Source organism: Morus notabilis, unplaced genomic scaffold (assembly GCF_000414095.1).
Source record: "Morus notabilis unplaced genomic scaffold, ASM41409v2 Scaffold118, whole genome shotgun sequence".
Lineage (NCBI taxonomy): Eukaryota > Viridiplantae > Streptophyta > Magnoliopsida > Rosales > Moraceae > Morus > Morus notabilis.
Window position 1 is genome coordinate 124,455 of NW_010364457.1, and position 23,012 is coordinate 147,466.

The following is a 23,012-nucleotide window of genomic DNA, read 5'->3' on the forward strand; positions in this document are numbered from 1 at the left end:
ATAAGCAAAGCGAATTTGCAGCCAAACCCGTCTGATGTGCTTACCAGTCTCAATATTTTATATCAACACACTGACCTGCCTTTTGTTTTCGATAAGAAATAGAAAAGAAAAAAAAATGAAACAATAGAAATAATACATAAAAATAGCTGCAACGGGACACATAATACAAATCACAAACTGTCAAGAATAATAAATAACTAAGTTGCCCTCTGGACTCTTACAGTGGTCGTCTTGGAGAGAACTTCCTTGAGATTGTCATAACGGCTTCGATGATAATCAATCCACAAGCAAAGTTGTCTTATTGCCTCTCTCTTCTCTTCTCCCAGGCCCAAAATTCCCTCGTTCTTCTCTTCCATCATCTTCTCCAAGCCTACCACCTTCGTCTCGAGTACGTTCACCGCTTTGGTCAAAGTCCCCTTCTCTTTCGCCGCCTTTGCTTCTAAGTTCTCGACTTGGATCCGTAACTCTGATTCTTGTTGTCTCTTGTCTTGCAGTTGCTCAGCTAGATGACCAACTTCCTTCTTCAGCTTCTCCTTTTCATTGGTTGTTTCCGCGACCCAGTTCTTTGTAATCTGAAGCTCATTGGATGCAGTGTTGATAGAGTTTGTGTAGTGTGTGTAGCTGTCTTCAAATTTCTGGACCACCATTTCCAGTTCAGTCATGGTGCGGTTTACTTTCCCCGAGATTTCTGTGATCATCCTCTCGTAAGCTTCCTTGTTGGCAGCCATTGCTTCGTACAGTGCAGAAATTCTCTCTTCAAGCACTCTCCGTTCCTCCAAGAACTTTTCTTCTGCCTTTCTGAAGCTCTCTTCCTTCTCACTTAGTAACTGCTCTGTGATCCGGAGCTTCTGGTTCGAGAGGCGGAGCTTGACTTCGATATTGCTGATATTATCAAGCACCGTACTAAGTTCATCTCCTTTTACTTCCAGATCTCTTTTCAGGTCTTCAACCGTCAGTTCCAAATCAGCTATTATCTGATCTTTGGACTCGATATTCCTACTGAAGTCTTCGACCTTCCTTTCTGTAACTTCAAGGTTCGATTTGTAGTCCTGAAACCAGCCTTCAACCTGTTTATGTTCCTCATTTAACCTATTATGTGAATCTTCTCGTTCTTTCAGCATTATCTGATGATTAGCGATCGAGCTCATTAATTCAATCTTGTGATTCTCCAGTTCAGCCAGGCTTTCTGAAAGTTCTTGTTTCTCTCTCTCAAACTGCAACTGCATCCCGTTTTTCTGAGTCTGCAAAGCTTCCAAATCCTGTTGCAGATTGTTAACTTGTGCTGTTAGGGCTATTATTTGAACAGAAGCTTCATTTTCCCCACTTTTAAGTGCCTCCTGGAGAGAGCATAATTCATCCTCTTTCTCTTTCAACGTTTTCTCTAACTCAGAAACTTTGTCCTTTAGCTCCACAATTTCTTCTCTGAACAGACCATTCTCTTGGATATTACTTCTTATTTGCTCTTCCAGCTCATTGTTTTGGTTCTGAATGGAATCAATCTTGAGCTCCAAATTCTTATTTTCTCCTGTCAGACTTTCTTTCTCTTCTAGAATTTTCTGTTGATCCAGGGTCTTGCTTGTTATCTCTTCTTTCAATTGTTGCACGTGTATCAAGTACTCAGAAATTTCTTGAGTTTTTCTCTCGAGTTCCACATCCAATTCAGCTTTCTGACCATGCAGGGACTCCAATTCTTGCTGAAGTGAATTCACCTGATCCACTAAGCCTTTCACCTGAATTGATGCTTTATCACCTTTACTTACCATCAATGCTTCCAACTCAACTTTTTGAGCACGCAAAGAATCCATATCCACTAGCAGGTTATTGATTTGTTCTGTCAAATCTGCTATTCTAGACGTTGACTCGTTGTTATTTTCCTCAAGTTTCTTTGTCAAGGCAGAAAGCTCGTCTTCTCTCTCTTTTGACATTGACTCGAGTTTTAAAATTTGGGCTTCCAGTCCTACATTGTCCTTTCTCAGTTGCGTAGCTTCAGCTTCTTTACTCTCAAACTTCACTTCCACGTCTCTTTTCTCACCTTTCACAGATTGCAGCTCCAGTTCCAGGCTTGTCACTTGTGCCTCTAATTCCCTTATTCGAGCCGATGTTTCAGTCCCATGTGCCTCATGCATCTCACAGAGAGTAGAGTATTCCCTTTCCTTCACACCCAATTTCTCCTTCAACTGACAAGATTCTTCCAAGTGCCCTTTTATAGTCTCCTTTGCTTGCTGGAGTTCATTTGAAAGCTGTGAGATTTGGGCTTGCAGTCCTACATTGTCCTCTTTTACTTGATTTGCTTCAGTTGCTATACTCGCAATCTGCATTTCCGCATCCCTTTTCTGACCCTGCAAAGCCTCCAGCTCCAGTTCTAGGCCTGTCACTTGTGCCTCTAATTCCTTTATTTGAGTCGATGTTTCAGTTCCCTGTGCCTCATGTGTCTCAAAGAGAGTAGAGTATTCCCTTTCCTTCACAACCAATTTCTCCTTTAACTGACTAGATTCTTCCAAGTGCCCTTTTATAGTCTCCTTTGCTTGCTGGAGTTCATTTGAAAGCTGTGAGATTTGGGCTTGCAGTCCTACATTGTCCTCTTTTACTTGATTTGCTTCAGTTGCTATACTCGCAATCTGCATTTCCGCATCCCTTTTCTGACCCTGCAAAGCCTCCAGCTCCAGTTCTAGGCCTGTCACTTGTGCCTCTAATTCCCTTATTCGAGCCGATGTTTCAGTTCCGTGTGCCTCGTGCATCTCCGAAAGAGTAGAGTATTCCCTTTCCTTTACACCCAATTTCTCCTTCAACTGACTAGAATCTTCCAAGTGCCTTTTTATGGTCTCCTTTGCTTGCTGGAGTTCATTTGAAAGCTGTGAGATTTGGGCTTGCAGTCCTACATTGTCCTCTTTTACTTGATTTGCTTCAGTTGCTATACTCGCAATCTGCATTTCCGCATCCCTTTTCTGACCCTGCAAAGCCTCCAGCTCCAGTTCTAGGCCTGTCACTTGTGCCTCTAATTCCTTTATTCGAGCCGATGTTTCAGTTCCCTGTGCCTCATGCGTCTCAAAGAGAGTAGAGTATTCCCTTTCCTTCACAACCAATTTCTCCTTTAACTGACTAGATTCTTCCAAGTGCCCTTTTATGGTTTCCTGTGCTTGCTGGAGTTCATTTGAAATCTGTGAAATTTCGGCTTGCTGTCCTACTTTGTCCTCTTTTAGTTGTCTTGCTTCAGTTTCTATACTCGCAATATGCATTTCCGCATCCCTTTTCTGACCCTGCAAAGACTCCAGCTCCAGTTCTAGGCCTATCACTCGTGCCTCTAATTCCTTTACTCGAGCCGATGTTTCAGTTCCGTGTGCCTCGTGCATCTCAGAAAGAGTAGAGTATTCCCTTTCCTTTACACCCAATTTCTCCTTCAACTGACTAGAATCTTCCAAGTGCCCTTTTATGGTCTCCTTTGCTTGCTGGAGTTCATTTGAAAGCTGTGAGATTTGGGCTTGCAGTCCTACATTGTCCTCTTTTAGTTGACTTGCTTCAGTTGCTATACTCGCAATCTGCATTTCCGCATCCCTTTTCTGGCCCTGCAAAGACTCCAGCTCCAGTTCTAGGCTTGTCACTTGTGCCTCTAATTCCTTTATTCGAGCCGATGTTTCAGTTCCCTGTGCCTCATGCGTCTGAGAGAGAGTAGAGTATTCCCTTTCCTTCACAACCAATTTCTCCTTCAACTGACTAGAATCTTCCAAGTGCCCTTTTATGGTTTCCTGTGCTTGCTGGAGATCATTTGAAATCTGTGAGATTTGGGTTTGCAATCCTACGATCTCGTCTTTTAGTTGTCTTGCTTCAGTTTCTATACTAGCAATCCGCATTTCCGCATCCCTTTTCTGACCCTGCAAAGACTCCAGGTCCAGTTCTAAGCCCATCACTTGTGCCTCTAATTCCTTTATTCGAGCTGATGTTACAGTTCCCTGTGCCTCGTGCGTCTCAGACAGAGTAGAGTATTCCCTTTCCTTCACACCCAATTTCTCCTTCAACTGACTAGATTCTTCCAAGTGCCCTTTTATGGTCTCTTGTAATTGCTGAATCTCATTTGAAAGTCCTAAAATTTGGGCTTGTAGTCCTGCGTTATCCTCTCTTAGTTGTCTTGCTTCGGTGTCTTTACTCTCAATCTGCATTTCCACATCTCTTTTTTGACCCTGCACAGACTTTAGCTCCAGTTTCAGTTCGGTCACTTGTGCCTCTAATTCCTTTATCCGAGCTGATGTTTCAGTCCCATGTGTCTCATGCATCTCAGAGAGCGTAGAATATTCCCTTTCCTTGACAACCAATATCTCCCTCAACTGATTCGATTCTGCCAAGTGCTCTTGTATTCTCTCCTGCACCTGCTGAATCTCATTTGAAAGTCCTGAAATCTGGACTTGTAGTCCTGCGCTGTCCTCTCTCAGTTGTTTTGCTTCAGTTTCTTTACTCTCAATTTGCACTTCCATATCCCTTTTCTGACCTCGCAATAACTCCAGTTCCAGTTGTAGGGCTGCCACTTGCATCTCAAATTCATTTATTCGAGATGATGTTTCACTCCCGTGTGCTGCATGTAGCTCAGAGAGCGATGAATATTCCCTTTCTCTCTCTCCCAATTTCTCCTTTAACTGACTTGATTGAGCCAAGAGCTCTTGTATTGTGTTCTGTGACTGCTGAATCTCGTTTGAAAGCTCCGAAATTTTCAAGGTTAGAGATGTGTTCTCTTCCTCTTTATCTTTCACAGAGAGGCTTGAATTAGATACTTGCTGCTCTGCAGATCGGAGCTGCTGTTTTGTATTGGAAAGTTCCTCTCTAACAGCTTCTAGCTCCTGCCCAAGTGTGGCTTTCTCATCAATTAGCCGATCAGCTTTGGTTTTCAAGTCTGCTGCAATCTTTTCTCCCTCTTCAATCCTTCTTATAGCATAGTCTTTGTCCTTGACCAGGTCATCTTTCTCTTTCTCTGTATCTTCCAATTTTTTATTCAGAGCAGCCTCTATCTTCCTGAAAGTGTCCAGTTGTTGATTCAGCTCTCTATTTTCAGTAAGAAGTTGTGTCTTTTCACCATTTAACCCTTCAGCTTGACTCTTCAAGTCTCCAGCCGTTTTCTCTGCTTCTTGCATCTTGCTCAAAGCTTTCAAGTATTCTGAATTTAAAGCTTCCTTTTCTTCAGTTGTAGCGGTCAATTTCCTATTTAAGTCAGCAACTTCGAGATGTGCTACTTCCAGTTGTTGCTTAAGCCCATCCAGTATTTTGTGAAGTTCACCTTCCAAGTTTCCGTTTTTGCTGCTTTTTTCCTTTGAAGAATCATCTGAATCTGAGTCTGAGCTAGATGAAGAGCTGTCCTTTTCTTTCTTGCCATGAATTTTTTTCCTTAGCTCTCCCGTTAGATTATCATACCGTGAATAGAGTGATTGGTATTGTTTGTGGAAATCCTGGATTAGCTCTGCAAATCGTTCTCTTTTGGAGTTTGCCACTGGAATATCATCATTTTCTTCTTGATCTTCATCTTTGATAAGCTTTAAGATTTTATTCACGTTATCATCAATTTCTGCAATGAAAAGGAATTTATTTAAGCCTCTGCTATAAAATCATTTAAGATGAGCAAAACATGTAAATTATCTATTTGAAGCACACTTAAGCAGAGTATTGGTCGTTATGTCATTCCCAAAATTTTAAGTGGAGTATTTTAAGCAGAGTATTGATCAATGTTAAGTATTACAGACTCAGAAGAGTTCAAAGGTCTGATGAAAATTTACCTATTTTAGCTCCTTCCAGCTCTTCATCCTTTTCTTCTTGAATGTGACTGCCAAATAAGGATTTGATAGAACTCCCCATGCGGTGCTTTCTCATCTCTTCAATTTTCTGACCACCCTAAAAAGTATGAACTGACAAGACAATGTCCATACCCAAAGTCTGAAACACAAAATATTTTATTCTCATTCCAAAAGCACCATGAAGCACTAATCAAATTAAAATACTAATAAACACTACTTCCCTATAGGTCGAGAGGCGTGAGCATGAAATGAAGAACGTCTTACAAGGTGAATGTGAATATATGTGAAAACATTGCTGATATTATGGTTATTATTTTAGTATATGTTACTAGAAGAAAGAAAAGCTTTCCATGGACTGTTAATGGAGGTACCTCCATAATAGCAGATGTTGCAAAGGGAAGTAAAAGAAGTGCACATTCAGAAATATACAACTCTTTTTCTTTTTATTCAAATTCCTCTGCTGAAATTTTAGATTAGCATGGACATTTTGGAGCCAAGTTGCTAGAGACTAGTGAGCTCTTTGGTCTGGAATCTATTCAGCATGGTGATGATCAATTTGGATAGGACTCAAAACTACACCTAAGAGGCTAAAGAAATACTATTGACATATGCAATAAGGGAGTTTATTCCGTAGGTGCAGAAAAATAGAATTATCAGTAGTTCATTTTTTAGTCGTTTTCAACCACAAATTTGTATAAAAGACTGTCTGTTATGCATATTTTTTCAATCTCATTTGATTTTGAGCAGATCAAATGATTTAAAAACTAGTCTGACCGGTAGGATGGCCTATCGGAGACAATCCCATATGTTTCAAACTTCAGAAATAGCATATATATATATATATATATTTAAATGGGCAGAAAAACGGCCGGCAGAATTCATTCAGTAATATATGGCGTCACCTTTAGACAGAAATTGAGGAAGAACGTTTGAAAGTAAAATTGTAGTCGATACAATTTCTACTCGAGCTCGCACTAAAAGTCCGTTTGATTTATGCGTTTAAACCAGTAATTTTTTACTCTTGACATTTGAAATTCTAAATTTTTTGTAAAAAAAAAAGCACTGTGGCGGAATCAAAACCATAAATTTAAACACATAAAATAAACGAGGTCTAAGAATTTCAACAACTTTACTTTTGGGTTTGCATACCAATATCTAGAGTTCATACTAGAACTAAATTATTACTGTTCCTGAAAAAAGTTATTAAATGTAACGTAAACGTCATGGTACTAAATTTGAAATGTTTTTTCTTTCTTTCTTTTTTTTCCTTCAAAGTAAAAGCCAGAATGTTAGAACTTAGAACTAGGAACGTACCCAGTTAATCCAAGTGTTATTTTGACACGTAGGATTAATTGAACCTAAAATTATTTTATAGGCAACTGGTGCTCACTTAAAAAATAAAATAATAATTAATAATAATAAAAAAAGTAACATTACTTGATCCATCTTTGGCTCTTTTAATGGTATGGTACATAAATCTAAACGGTTCGTGGATCTACATATGTAAAGTATAGCCGTTAAACAAGATATAATGGTCCCAACTTAATTTCTCTGTTTACTAAACTAGCCACTTGAATAGTCAAAACCCAATGTTCTTAAAACCAAAGGCACCACTAGAAACAAGATGATCACAAAATAAATATAAATAAATCCACGAACGAGCTAAATCACTCGTGGCATCAGGAACATCCAACCACTACCTATAAAGATTAATAAAAAAACAGAAACCAGTCTCAGTTACGTTAATCAGCATGAAAGAGGACATACCCATAGAATATTATTATAGTATTCCATTCCCATTCATTTATTTCATTCTTTGGGAAAACTGAGAAAAAAAAGAATTATAACGCAAGAGTCACAAATCCAAGAAAGAAAAACTGCTTAACGGCCTTGTTCTTTAACGAGCGAAATAATAAGGGTTGTGACGTTTCTAATCTGGCGCCACGTCAGCATGTCTTTTAGATTTGCAGGGGAATCATTCAGAAGGCCAATTGGGATTCAGAAAAGACAGATATCATATCAGAAGGAAATTAGCTGTTTTCTTTTTTATTCTTTTATTATTATTTTTTTCCATATGCTGGAAAGACCCGTTCTTTTTGTTGTTTAGTAGTTAGTTCACATACTACCAGATTATTATCCAGTAATTTTCCATAAAAAATTAACAAAAAGAATAACGTAATTACTGCTTAAAAAATGGAAACGTTTCTTCTTGTAAGGAAAAAAAAAAAAAAACGAACTAAATGACGGATAAGCCCTTCACAACTATCGTCTACAGAGTAGTCAAATTGAGGAAAACAGTTTTACCTCAGATTATCCTACACTTTCCCTTTACTCCGGAAACTTCCCAAGCACTGCACCTCAATTTCTGAACGAAAAAACTGCAGAGAAACAAAAATCAAAACCGAATAACTAAAAGAAAAAAAAAAGAAGCAAAATTCAGACAAACCTTACAGCTAGTAATATCCTTATTTTCATTTAATCAAGTTAGGTTCTAAATTTTTTAGAATTCCAGATTCACAAGCAGTGATCCTGTCATGTTTGAGAAAAATCAAACGCAAAAGAAATGGAAATAGAATTTTTTTTTTTAGATGTAACTAGAATTACTATTAATCAGAATCAAATTCAGAACTAGAGAAATTAATCAACTTCAGAAAATCAACGAAACCAGAAAAACGCCGATTAAGGTTTAAATTCAAGTAAACGCAAACGAACTTGATCCAACAAAAATCCAAACAATCAGAGAAGCAAAAACAAAACAAATCCAATCCAAACTAAAGCCAGAGACAAAGCCGAGAATGGATTCCTGGTTCGAGACGAAGAGTAAAATTCACCTCGGAGAAGAAAATTCTCACTACTAGCGAAGAATCCAAGAACAGAAACTTATTGATGATCGATCAAAGAGGCGAAGATTACCTGAAACTCGACGACGAACTCGCCGAAGAGGACGATCGGACGCAGAGAATAACAGAGAAAAAGAAATTGGACGTTCGAAGTTCACCAATCAGAGAGAGAAAATGGAATTTTCCGGGAAAGGAAAAGTTGTTTTGTTTGGATTGGAATGCTCAAATGAGTACTCGTCCACCATTTGTAGCTTCAAAACTTCAGAGGGTGTGGAATCTTTGGAGCTATTTTTAGTAAACTTGCCCCCCTATTTTCTTATAATTACAGGATTTGCCATTGTCAGCGCGTACATGATCTGGCATAATTTGTTTCTTCCAATTTCTCGCTGTAATCGGGTCAAAGTTTCCGGAGATATTGATGATACTGCCGAAAAAAGAAAATGCCGTGAGATTATCCTTTTTGGTAAATTCAGTAGGTGGTAGGTAGTCGTATTGTATTTTTCTTTTTTTTTTTCTTTTTTTTCGCGTCAAAACGACCATGTTCTTAGGGGGAGAAAAGAAAATTGCTCATTTGTGAAACGACGCACTAACAAATTAAGTCCTTTATTACAAAATTTGCTCGCTAATTAATGGCATAAATGAAATGACATCACATGTACCAGAATTTTATACCAAAATATTGTTAATATGATCATGTTTGAGACAATTTGGTAACGTTTTATTTATGGATTTAGAATTATAATTTATGATTTTAATTTTTAAAATTTAAATTTTTTGTGAGAGAAAAACATTATAGAGAATCATGAACCGTGATTCAAAACTAGAGACGGATACATGAAACAAATATTCCCTTAACAATTTTCAGTTGCTTAACTCGTCAGACTATTGGATAAATTAAGTGAAATGTACAAGTGATTTAGTTTAATCGTAAGTACATATCATTGACCAAATACTAAAGGGAACAATCCCATTTTAAGTTGGTCATAAAGGTAGAGCTAAAAATTCGGGCCGCCCGGCCCGGCCCTAGCCCGGCGGCCCAAAAGGGTAGTTAGGGCCGGGCCGACCTGGCCCGTAGTTTTAATCGGGCCGGCCCGGCCCGGCCCGGCCTTAAATAACTTTATATAGGCCCAGCCCGGCTCTAAGGCCCGACGGGCCTAGGGCCGGGCCGGCCCGAATCGGTTAGGCCCGGCCCGAGTATGATTTATAAAAATTTAAAAAAAGATAACGAAATTTATAATAAATAGTGAATATTGTAAAATTTTAATGAAATAAGACTTTATTTATGTAATAATAACTGCCTCATTAAAAATTTTACCAAGAAAAACCTATTAGGATAAATCTTGGTAAGGAAAAAAGAGTGCAGTATTATTTTCACAGTTACAATTTATATATACTTAATAAACAAAAATATTTAACTGCATACTACACTACTCCCGGCATCAGAAGCGTTATCGTCAATGTATAAGTTTTGAAATTGATCCATTAAATCTTTATCTTCGGCTGTGTGTTGCATTTGCAAAAAAGCATTTTCTCAATCTTTTAGACATATTAGCACCTCAACCATTTCTGAAGTCAACGAAGTCCTTCTTTCTTCAATTGTCCTCCCAGCTATGCTAAAGACACCGTTGATACTGAAATAGTCAAGATATCACGTGCTAATATTGAAAGTACATTAAATTTTACACCGTGTAGCCTCCACCATTCGGGTTGGGCCATTTCGGGTAGGACTATTCGGGCTCTCCAAGCCGGGCTCAGGCTGCATGCGGGTCTGGAATTACCGCCCAGCCCGGCCCAACACTAGGGTCGGGCTGGGCTCGGACTTGTACGGATTTGGGCCGGGCCGGTCCCTGGGCCCACAGTAACGGGCCGGCCCATATTTTCAGCACTCAACAAAGAGGATGGCTTACATAATTGATGGTGAGATAATAGCTTAATGTGCATAATTTGCAGAGTAAGCAACGCCACCAACTGTTCATGACTAAAAATGACGTAACGAAATCCACTGATCATAATTATTCACGATATCCATCACCAATTTACTAGTGTATAAGTATATCATACAGTTAAAAACTAGATGAGTTTAGTACTATTATTTAACAATATTGATACATCGTAATAGGTGGCGCGTAATGAACTCTATAGGTCTAATTAGTCCTCCCACTTCTTAGCCCCATCTTCGAGACTACTTGTTTGAGATGGTCAAACCGGCCGCGATGATAGTCAACCAACATACACAATTGCCTTATAGCCTCTCTCTTCTCATCTCCAAGACTCAATAGCCTCTCATCCTTGTCTTTGATCTGCCTCTCATATTTCCCCACTTTTTTCTCAAGTTGGGAAATTGCTTGAATCAAGTTCAACTTCTCCCCTCCTTCCTTGCTCACCTTTGCCTCCAACTTACAAACCTTGTTCCTCAACAAGAACTCTTGTTCTTCTTTATCATCCAGATGTGACACCAAGCAATCCAGATTGTGCTTAAGTCTTTTAACCTCACAAGTTGTCCCTGTCACCCACCTCTTTGCAAACTGAATCTCATTTGACATTTTGGAAATATGTGTCAAAATGTTATCATTTTCCTCCTCAAACTTGCTAACAACCAATTCCAATCCATTAAGTGCATATTCTGCTAATTCGGAGATTTCCTTCGTTTTCCTGAGCTCATCTTCATAAGATGTGATCTTCACTTCCAATTCCCTATTCTCTTTCTCGTACTTCTCCTTTGTCAACTTATAGCTTTCTTTGTTCTCAGTGTGTAACTGTTCTGTCACCAAGATTCTCTGGTGCAACAAACGAATCTTGTCTTCAAAACTAGTTTGGAACTTCTCCGCAAAATCTTCCATCTTCTTTTCCACAATTCTTCTTTCATCTTTTTGCTTACTTAGAGAGTTCAATTGCATTTGATCTTCTCCCGCCATTTTCTTCTCAACCAAGACCTTTCTTGCCAATTCGTCATTAAGAGACTCTATCCGAACCAGATTATCCGAAATCTCTGCGGTTTTTATCTCCAATTGAACTTCTAATCCTGTCTTCTGATCCATCAATTCCTTAATTTGAGACAAACTATTTTCTCTTTCACACGCCAATATCTCTTCCAGTTCACTACTTTTAGCATGTAGAGAACCAATTTCCATCTGCAAACTGCTTATCTTTCCCATCATTTCCTGAATTTTCGTTGTAAAAGTGTTCTCATTTTCATTCAGTTTTTTCATCGGAACAGAATTCTCATCTTCTTTATCCTTCAATTTCGATTCGAGTTCTAAAACACGAGAACGCCATCCTTTCCTTTTATCCCCTATCTGTCTAGCTTCAGCAGCTTTGCCTTCCCTTACCGGTTCTTGATCTCTCTTCTGGCCTCGCGAAGATTCGGTTTCGATCTTCAAACCAGCTAATTGACCCTCTAGCTCTTTTATCCGAGCCAATGACCATGTTTCATTAGCCTCACCGGCCTTAACTAGAGCGGAAATTTCTCTGTCTTTCTTATCTGCTTCAATCTTCAGTTCATTATATTCCGATTTCAAATTCTTGTTTTGTTCAATTACAGAGGCCAGTTCATGCTTCAATTCAGCAGCTTCAAAACTTGCAGCTTCACTTTCCAATTTGCCATTTTTGATGTCGGTTTCCTCCGACGAGTAATACTCGGAGTCTGAGCTGGAGTTGGAAGAACATTCCTTCTCGCTGATTGCATGATTTAGTGTTTTTCCTGACACTCCTATGAGATGATCATACAATGCACAGAGTGACTCGTATTCTCTGTGAAAGTTCTCAACCAATCCAAGTAGTTCTATCTCCTTTTCCGGGGCTTTTCGCTTTCCTTCTTTCTTTCCTTGGTCTTCATTCCTGATTAGCTTTAGGATCCTTGTCACGTTCTTTTCAACTTCTGTAGTAACATGAAACACGGTTTTTTAATTTTTTTTTTTTTTTAAAAAAACTTGGACAATATTCCATGCATATAATTTGATAAAATCAGCAAACAGTCAAAAACTTGCATTATAGTTGTATAGATATTCTTTGTATGTTTTTACTTACTAATTTGTTCCTCAATAATGAACTATAAATAACAGCTAAAAATGTCACATCATATTAGTCTCTATTACTAATAACAATATAGCTCTGGGGAAAAGGGTATCACTGGTATTACTCAATTTTCTATCTTCTTTGACAAAATGTTTTAAAAAGTGACAAGTGGTCATGTATCTGCAAGAAATAAAGGAAACTAAATCATAAGATGTTATATTTCAATAGAATTATAAATCTGGTGGGGTTTGGGTCAGACAGACAAGTTGACAAAATGCATGAGATGTTAAATAAAAATAAAAATTAAATTAAAATTAAATAAAAAAGTGCACCTGCTTTAGTCCTTTTCAGCTGTTCAGTGTTTTCAGGCTCAACATGATTCCCAAAGGACTTTGTTAACTCTTTTAACCGGGTTAGCATTTCTATTTTTTCAGCAGAGGTTTCTGATATAAAATAGTATATCAGCACAGATCAAGACAAGGATGTTGTTTCTATCTTCACAGACTGGAGATCTGATGCTAAAAATAAAAAATAAATAAATAAAGTAAGGAACACAAATAAATCTAAGATTGGAAATGGGAAATGAAAACCTTTATATAGATTTCAAAAGACAAGAAATAGTCTCCAAAGTTCCAACTGCTTCCCTAATATTTATATATAAAGCTAACAAATGAGTTAATGATGTGATCTGTTTTGAAGAATTTCAAATGTTTAGTTCTGTCATTTTCTACTAAAGAATAGAGCCACTTTTGCTATTGTTTTACAGCAAGAAAATTTCTACAAAATGTTCATGTTGCTATAAATGTCAATAATGAAGCTGTTTAGGACTTTGACAATAAATCCTATAAACTGTTGACGGTTCTCAATTATAAACTTCCAGAAAAGGAAAGATAACCTACATTTCAATTCTCAAAGGAAATTTAATAAACCCCCTTATAAATGTTCAAGACTTAAATGCCCCCTTTTTGGGACTCTAGCCAATGAAAATGAAGGAAAAATAAATAACACATAAGATAAGATAATAAAAGTGCATCAAAAGGAAATGGAAACAGGATCAAGAAAAAGTTCACTACAGTAGTAATACTTCATGTCAATTTTCATATGGGAAGCCAAATCTAAACCAACTAATTCACCTAAAATTAAACTAGACATGGAAAAGCAACCAGTGATTTGATTTCGACACTTGCAAATGCAATTGTTCATTTTTGTGTAGCAATTGAGACTTTTATATTCATTTCATCAATGTGATTTTGACAGTCTGTTTCATTAGTATATTGAAGAAGTGCATTAGGTTTGAGATGTCAACTTCTCAAGAAGAAAATGACCACTAATATTTCACTTTTCCTCAATAAACACACCGTTAGCATAATGGAACCTCTTACCTAGGTGTTGTGTGAGAAAATGTGATAGACACCTGGATCAACGACACCACGACACGTGGCCATAACTGCTCTCCGCCAAGCACGCAACCCTCGGCGTCTACGTTTTCTTCCTAATCAGCCGCAAAGCCCAAGGTTAAAGTCCGGATTAGGGCGACGACCCCTTGTGGCGCCGACGGATGGTGCCGCTTGAATTAAGGTATGGATATTCCTCGGCTGCAGAAGGGACCGCCAGAGAGGACGACTGGGGCTAAATGGCGCTGGCGACGAGGGGAACGTTCTTTTTAGACATGGCGGGTTGCGTGCAGAAGCGGAGAATGTCTGTCAGCATTAATTACAAATTCTCGAACCGCCCCACAGGGGACAGAAAAGTATTACGGAGAATCACAGAGCCGTAATAGAAGACTAATTGGCTGAGTGAACAGTGCTGATTAGTGGGCTACATCTGGGCCTACCAAGGTAGAACACTTGAGTGTTTCCACCGATTAAAGAAAACCACTAGGTGAAAGAAGCCCAGTATAAAAGGATGAAGACCCCCACCGAGAGAGGGTCAGAGAAAAAAACACAAGAGTAAAAAGGAGAGTCATAACCTGTAAATTGTTGCCCTCTCAAAAGAAATACAAAAACTTACAGTAGATGTAGCTCTAATTTTATAGAGTGAACCACTATAAAATTTCTTGTATTTGTTTACATATAGTTCATTTAACCAAACAAATACTCACATCCAACAAGTATCTACTCTTTCACTAAACACATAGGGCCCGAAGGGAAACCTCAAGGTAATCCGGCCGGTTTTTTATTGACGAAATCGAATCGTCAACACTAGGTATTGCCCACGCTTAGAATTTGCCCACGCCCCTGCCACCCCCCCCCCCTCAGTGCTTGTTACACATTTCTGATGGAATTTGTGGTAAGCAAACATCTAGAATCCAATGCCTAATGCTTTATAGGTTTTTCCTGTATGAAGCTCCAAATTTCTCTAATGGCACTATGTCGAAATGACTTCGGTTAACAATGTTGCTGCTCTGAAATTTTCAATAGCTATATACTTGTAACACGGTCATTTCAAACTGAGATAAATAAAAAAAAAAAGTGTTTTTATAAAATTGAGAATTATGCAGTAGCGACCGAAAAATACTCTATTAGTATGATACAGTTTTGAACCGATCACATCACAATTATATCGAATTAAAAAAAAATACATATGGCAACTTTGTAAAATTTGATGAAAATTTTAATGGTTCAAAACTGTACCCCATAGCACAAACCCTAGGTGCATTTATTCCACATTAAAGTTAAGCTGTAAAAAAATAAGACAAAAGGCCAAGAGTTCATGAGAATATTAACAGACACAACGTAGAAAAATGCCGTAAATGCCAATAAAGTAAAGTATTTTTAACGCTCTCTTGAATAGCCTTGGCGTTCTTCAAAAGCCTACAAAAGGACAGTTTTTTTTATTCCCCATCCTAAAATTATAAATTCCTTATCTTCCTATCATTCATTTCACTGGAACCAAAGAAAGGACAGAAATCCGTCCATGTCGAGTTTTGGGTTTCAATGTGAGTGTGACATAAAGTGAATAATGCATTAAAATTTTGAGAATTGAACACCTTATCCAGCTTTAGAACTGTGATGAAAGTCACAAGACCCATTATCTTATTACAATAATTAATAATAGAGAGATAATTGCATGCAGGAATATTAATCTCTGTTAGTAAATTCATCATATTCATAACCAACAAAAGAAATCAAAACATATGGGAAAAAAAAAAAAAAAAGATTTGGAATTCATGTAAAAGCATATATATGGAAACGAAATTCTAACACCGGAATTATTTGATGTATTTCTCATTTTTATTTTAAAAATGTTAAACTAATTAGAGCATTTGCATTGACGAATGTTCTTCTTTCTTAGATAATAAATCACAAAATATATAACAGAAATCTGGGATTCAAAATATAATTAAACTATAAACGTGTTTACCTTTTTCAATCGAATGCGATTGTCACCCACGGATAAAAAAAATAATCATGTTTGAGAATGAACAAATGAGAGAAAAATTGTACAACTATTTTTTAATTATTATTATTTTTTTGTTCCTGGTGTTGGTTTTTTGTCTTTCTTTCCCAGGCGAATCGCAATCTTGGCGCTTCTTTCGATGAAAATGCCCCTGGATTTCCACAAAATTACGTAAATGTCAATTTCTCGTTATCTTATTAAAAAAAAAAAGAAAAAAAAAAAACAGTGATGACAGAAACCAGGAAATTATTGGGCACTCATCTCTGACGCCACGTGGGCTATTCCCGCTCTTTTCTTGTCCCTTTATTGGTTCTGAGTTTCGAATACCTGCAGTAATGTCAAGATAGAATGGTTGTGGACCTTGGACGTTTTCATATTATTATGAATAGAAAATGTGAAATAAATAAATAGTTGTGGTTTAATTACTATTAAATGGTTTAACAGTTTGAAACATTTGATTGGTAGACATTCTTTATCACCGAAAGTTAAAAGAATATCAGATAATTGAACCTCAAATAAAAATGGATATTAAATAATTATTCCCACTTTTAACAATTTATTCTCTTAGGAAGGACCATATATTATATATATACATAGTACATAACATCCACTTTGTCACACATGGCAATAATTTATCACCAATGAAAAATAAATCAGTGAAACTCAAGGTAGGAGTACTTTTATGGGGGAATGAACAAAAAAGAAAGGTTAAAATGATAATTCCGTAATAAAAGCTTATAAACCGTTGAACAAGAAACAACAAATAAACATGAATATGATTACGTTTTTTTTTTTTTTTTTAAAGAAGGAATGTGATTAAGAGTAGTTCCTTAATACATTTAGAACACCAGCTCAAACCTGGAGCTAGTGTCGTAAGTTTAGGTCGAACCAAACAGACAAGTCTAGAGCCATCACTGTTCATCAAATTCTGGCTAGTTTGGCTCGAACCTCCAGGCCATCCTAAGCCAGTCCAGCCCGAAGTGCTTTTATTATTATTTTTTAAAAAAAATTATTGTAAAAGTCTTGGTCAGTTCTAGCCTTAGCTCGTCAGGTTTTAGAACCGAGCTAGACTAAACTTCCTCCTTTTAGGGTCAGGCCGAATAGCATCCCCAAGGATTAGGTCCACTTTTTACGGGTCAGTGGAATCTTTATGCTCAAAATCCTGGTTTAAGTAGTTATTTATTTGGTACCTCCCAATGAGCAGGAACTACCATTCTAACCCTTCTCGGGGGATTCCATCCACAAACACAAAATTTTATGGCTGACAGATATTGCTCATCATCATTTAGCTATTGTATTTATTTTTCTTACAGCTAATCATATGCAATAGAACTAATTTCGGGATTGGGCACAATATCAAAAATCTTTTAAAAGCACATATTCTGCTGGGGGGACAATTAGGGTGTGGACATAAAGGTCTTTACGACACAATCAATAATTCGATTAATTTTCAATTAGGTCTTGCTCTAGCCTTTTTAGAGGTTATTACTTTCTTGATCGCTCAACATATGAATTATTTACCCGTATATGCATTCATAGTACAAGACTTTACTACTCAAGCTGTTTTATATACTTATCACCAATACATTGCAGGATGCATCATGACAAGAGCTTTTGCTCACAGAGCTATATTTTTTTATTAGAGATTAGAATCCGGAACAAAATGAGGATAAAAGAATGTTAGACTATAAAGAAGCTATGGTATCCCATTTAAGTTGGGCTGATAATTCTTTTGGACCGGATGATCTAAACCTTCACCTACATTTGAAGCTTTAGCTAAACAGTCAAAGCTGCTGAGAAAATATATAGGTGATTATTATTAGTTTACCAATCCATTCCAAAAACTTAAGCTGTTAGGAGGTGAGCCAACAATAGTTTTATACTTTAACACTCCCCCTCATGTGTGGGTTAGACAATGGGCAATCGTGTGGGTAAATTAATTAGAAAGCCCAACACGTGAATATTTAAGTCCGAGATATATTAAAGACCCAACACATGATGACAATTTAATTAGAGATAAAGAGTGCAATTACGGAGATTTGAACTCAGGACCTCCCGCTCTGATACCATATTAGTTTACCAATCCATCCCAAAAGCTTAAGCTGTTAAGAGGTGAGCCAATAATAATTTTATACTTTAACAATTATGATATTTGAGAAAACAATATAAAATTAGTGAGATATAAAATGGGATCGTTGTCAGAAAATCGGTTCTTAACTAGGCCAACAGGTTACCTAAATGCAAATGGCCCTTGATGTTGGTTTGGAAACTTATAAAGAATTAAAAAATAAATAACAATAAAATAGGGAGAGCTTGATTGAATGTGGAATAAGAAGTTGAGGAGTTGTATGATAGCATTTGGCCACCTAAAAAAGTCGTGTAATTTATATGAAAATTTCTTCATACCTTCATCAACTTACAGAAACTTGTATTATCTTCTTGCTTTTGCCTACTGTGTTAAGGTCCCACGTGGGCGGCCCTGCTCCAATATCATTATCAGCCTAAGAAAAAAGACAGGGAAGGTAGGGAATAAAGATGGCAAATTTCAAAGTCTGCCCGTTCACTTCGCTGATTCAAGTTTAAAATTTGAGTTGAGATGTGATTTTATGTGAGAGTTTTTTACTGTAGTAAAAAAATTAGATGTGATTGTTTGTGAGAGCTTTTTACTGTAGAAAAACTCGAATTCTAAACTCGAATAGATATATATATATATATATATCTTGTGTGTCATTGTCTTTTAAATGGTCTAAAATCTCATACTGATGGGAAATAAAAGAGAAAATGATGGAATGCTTTTTTGGGGCTTTGGAATAGAATAGCTTTTGGGTCATAGTCATTTTAGTTTTTGAAGATTTTTCTAAGCAATTCTTTTGGTTCGTGGCACTTTTTGGCTTTGGCATAGTTACAACTCAGGTGGGGTTGGTTAAACTAAAATAAAATAAAATAAAATTACAAGAATAACCATTATTTCTCATCATCTTATTATTTATGTTATTAAAAAATATTTTGGTAGAATATGAAACGTATTATGATGGAATATAAAAAAATATATTAGAATAAAAAATATTTTGATAAAATATGAAAAAAAATATTGATAGCATAAGTGATAAATTTAAAATTAATGACATGAATAAAATACTGTTATCTTCTTTTCAATAGCATTCTTGAAAACTTCTTGAGAAAAAACCTTTGCGGCACAAAAAGGCAAAACTAGAGAGATGAAACCATGAAACAGAGAGCATGGAAAGGCCCAAAACGGGTTCAGAAAGTAATCCATTGGGAGCGTGATCAGTGGAGGATTCCTCTACGATTGGAAGACAAAAGACAAGAAATGGATTTATTGGGGTTTTAAAGACTGGTTCTTCTTAGCTGTTTAAATGTTTGTACTTACATTTAACTAGTCGATCAAATGGAGGGATTGTTCCCGTGGCATTTTTTTGGAAGATCAATAATATTCATTTGAAGGTTGATTTTATGAGTTAATATAAGAAAGAACAGATCGTATTCCCTAGGAGGAAAAATAGAAAAAAAAAAAAGGGTCAAATAAATAAATAAACCAAGGTTAATTAAGACGGAATTCTGTTTTAATTCCAAATTGCTGGCTATGGGGTTCGAACCCATCCGCATTTATGTGCAGAAAATCTTAAGGGTGCGTTTAGAATTAATTTTTACTTATTTTTTAAAATATTTTTGTACGTCTTTTGAGGCGCGAAAAGAAAACGGTATGCAAATCGTGTTTGCTTAGTAAATATTTTGAAAAAAAAAAAAAACAGTGAGATTGGTTTTTGTAAAAGAATTAAAAAACAATTAAAAGTTATTTTTTCTTTTATGTTTTCAACAATGTTATAATATATTAATTAATAATTATAATCAAACACGATTTTACTTTTTTATTATACTCAAAATTATCTCTTAAAAAACTAACCAAACCAATTTCAGAATCAATCCTAAATGATTTTCAAAACAATTTCATTTTTATTTTTATATTAAAAACAAAATCATTTGAAAAACGTTATCAAACGGATTCTAAATCTTCCCCCTTAACCTCTCGGGCAAATCAGCTACTGTTTGTCATCTGATCTCATTCTAGTTCTAATAATGATTATTAAAAAAAATTACATAGAAGGGTGCAGAACTGGTCCTATTATTTTACACACTAGCATATCATAAACCTAAAACTCGGAGGTGGGCTTTCGCAAAATGGGAGAGACACCAATTTGTAAAATGATTTTTAAAAAATTTTTATTTGTGAAATAACTTTGAAATTTATGAGTCGTTCAATGTAAAAAAATAAAAGAAGGAAATTTTGTCGTTTTGGCAAACTTCCAACTTGGAGGAATTAGAAATCTAAATCCTATGCAGCTCTAACTTCATTAACAAGCATAATATTCACCTCTTATTAGCAATAATAATAATAATAATAATAATAATAATAATAATGTCTCGTTCATTTCACCGATTCGAGTTTTCAATTTTATATTTTTACAGTAAAAATTTTTCAGAGAATGTCACATTTAACTTTTTTTGTTACAGTGAAAAGCTTTCAGAAAATAACACATCTCAACTCAAATTAAAAACTCGAATCTGTGAAGTGAACGAGCCTTATATAACTTAATATTTACCTCCAGTCATCCACAGTCCGTCCACACTCCTTTGGTATCTTGATATCTTTAACTATTTTGTGTAAAACATAAACTTAGCAAAGACTTCTTATAATTGGCTTCTAACTTTCTTACAAACCAAAGTTTGGCGCAGTTTGTCTTGTTGGTTTCCTCTCACGTAGCATTCATTATTTCGGGAATACCAATTTAAAAATTAATTTTTGAATACCAACTTATATAACAAATGATGTGTTGTTCTACATTATGTTCTAACTCATTACTTTTAATTTAACACTTATTTTTACTAATATACTCCCTTTTAATTTGTTTTTTCTATTCACACATTTTTTTTCTCTCTCATCAGACTTACCTTTTCTCTTTCCCCTTCTCGTTTTCTTTCTATTCTCTTTCATCCTTTGTATTGTGGAACATTAACGAAAAACCTGCAACACTTCATGAGAAAAAAATATAAATCCAACAAATCTTGCTCTTCCAAAATACACCAAAACGATGAAAATATGTTATTCTACTACAAATTCTGATCTTTATTCGTTTTGTTTTTGGGTTTGGGTTTTTTATTGTTCGACCAATGATACATATTGAGTTTCAGGGAAAGAAGAAAGAGATATTTTCTAATAAATGAAATTGATCTGTTTTTATTACCGAATAAACTGTACAGTAACATCTTAAATAGCTCAACTAAACTCTAACTAATTACAACAAAGACCAATGCCTTACTGACACGTGTATATTAATCTAACTGACTAATAACAACATAACTAATCAATTATCTCTAACAACCCCCCTCAAACTCAAGGTTGAAAGACTTTCAACTTTGAGTTTGTGTCTAAGAACAGGAAACTGAGAACTTGATATAGGCTTGGTAAGCACATCAGCTGCCTGATCAATAGCTGGAACATGCTTAACATCAATTTGCTTCTGCATCACCTTTTCCCTTACAAAATATAGATCAAGTTCCACATGCTTAGTTCGGGCATGTAAAACAGGGTTGGCAGCCAACTGTACAGCAATGAGGTTGTCACACCACACCACTGGCCTAGTCGAAGTGTCAATTCTTAACTCATTGAGCAGCGAAGAAAGCCATGTAATTTCAGCAACCACATTTGCTAAACTTCTATATTCGGCTTCTGTTGAGGACCTGGAAATTGTGTGCTGCTTCTTAGAACTCCAGGGGACAATATTTGAACCCAAGTAAACACAGTACCCAGAGGTTAACCTTCTATCATCTGGATCGGATGCCCAATTTGCATCACAATAGGCTAGTAAACTGAGTTGGGCAGATTTCTGAAGATGGAGACCAAAATTAAGTGTGCCTCTCAAGTATCTAAGTATTCTCTTCACAGCTCGCCAATGGGATTCAAGAGGTTTGTGCATCAACTGACAAACTCTATTGACAGAGTAAGACAACTCAGGCCTAGTTATAGTCACATATTGAAGAGCTCCAACGATGCTTCTATATAGTTGTGGGCTTTCTACTTCATCACTTCCAAAGGCTGAAAGTTTGAAGCCAGTTGTCATAGGAGTTCCAATAGGTTTAGCACCCTGCATTCGTGCCTTACACAGTAAATCTGTGATATACTTTTTCTGAGATAAGAGCACACCATCAGTAGTGTGAGTGACATGAATTCCCAAGAAAAAATTCACTTCTCCCATATCTTTTAGAGCAAAACAGTTATTCAACTGTTTTATTAACTGTTGCACCTCTTTTTCATCACTTCCAGTTAGTAAAATATCATCAACATACACAAGTATAAAAGTGACATGTTGAGAATGAAACCTCATGAATAAGGACTGATCCAACTTTGAGGAGATAAATCCTAGTGCAAGCAGAGCATTTTTCAGCTTGTCAAACCATGCTCTGGGTGCATGTTTCAGGCCATAGAGCAATTTGTGAAGTCTGCAAACAAACTGAGGGTATTTCAGATCTTCAAAGCCCTGTGGTTGAGTCATGTACACTTCTTCTAGTAAGTCACCATTGAGAAAAGCATTGTTGATGTCCAACTGTCTAATGCACCAACTTCTTGCCAAAGCAACTATAAGCACCACTCTAATTGTTGTTGGTTTCACAACTGGACTAAAGGTTTCATTGAAATCAAAACCAGCAATTTGATAAAACCCCTTTGCCACTAGCCGTGCCTTATACTTGTTAAGTGTGCCATCTGGATTTTCCTTGACTTTGAAAACCCATTTGTAGCCAATCGGTTTTCTTCATACAGGCAGAGGAACAAGAGACCATGTACCATTCCTTAGAAGGGCCAAAAACTCATCATTCATAGCAGCCCTCCACTGTTCTTGAACTAATGCATGTTGAACGGAAGTTGGTTCTTGGGCTGCAATGTACACTTTTAGTTTGAAAACACCCCTCT

General features: G+C 36.5%; 2 protein-coding genes across 2 annotated transcripts; both read right to left on the minus strand.

The window, feature by feature from the left end:
- Nucleotides 1-14: 14 nt before the first annotated feature.
- LOC21395299 (COP1-interactive protein 1) lies at nucleotides 15-8,749 on the minus strand. Its single transcript, XM_010106682.2, has 4 exons — nucleotides 8,685-8,749; nucleotides 8,076-8,149; nucleotides 5,754-5,910; nucleotides 15-5,545 (listed from the first exon to the last, which is right to left on the minus strand). The coding sequence occupies exons 3-4, from the start codon at nucleotides 5,845-5,847 to the stop codon at nucleotides 198-200; spliced, it is 5,442 nt and encodes a 1,813-aa protein (XP_010104984.2). The 5' UTR covers nucleotides 5,848-5,910; nucleotides 8,076-8,149; nucleotides 8,685-8,749; the 3' UTR covers nucleotides 15-197.
- Nucleotides 8,750-10,755: 2,006 nt separating this feature from the next.
- Nucleotides 10,756-13,045, minus strand: LOC21395300 (COP1-interactive protein 1). The gene is made up of 2 exons (XM_010106683.1): nucleotides 12,958-13,045; nucleotides 10,756-12,488 (listed from the first exon to the last, which is right to left on the minus strand). Exons 1-2 carry the CDS (start codon nucleotides 13,043-13,045, stop codon nucleotides 10,756-10,758), a joined length of 1,821 nt encoding a protein of 606 aa, XP_010104985.1.
- Between the last annotated feature and the right edge of the window lie 9,967 nt (nucleotides 13,046-23,012).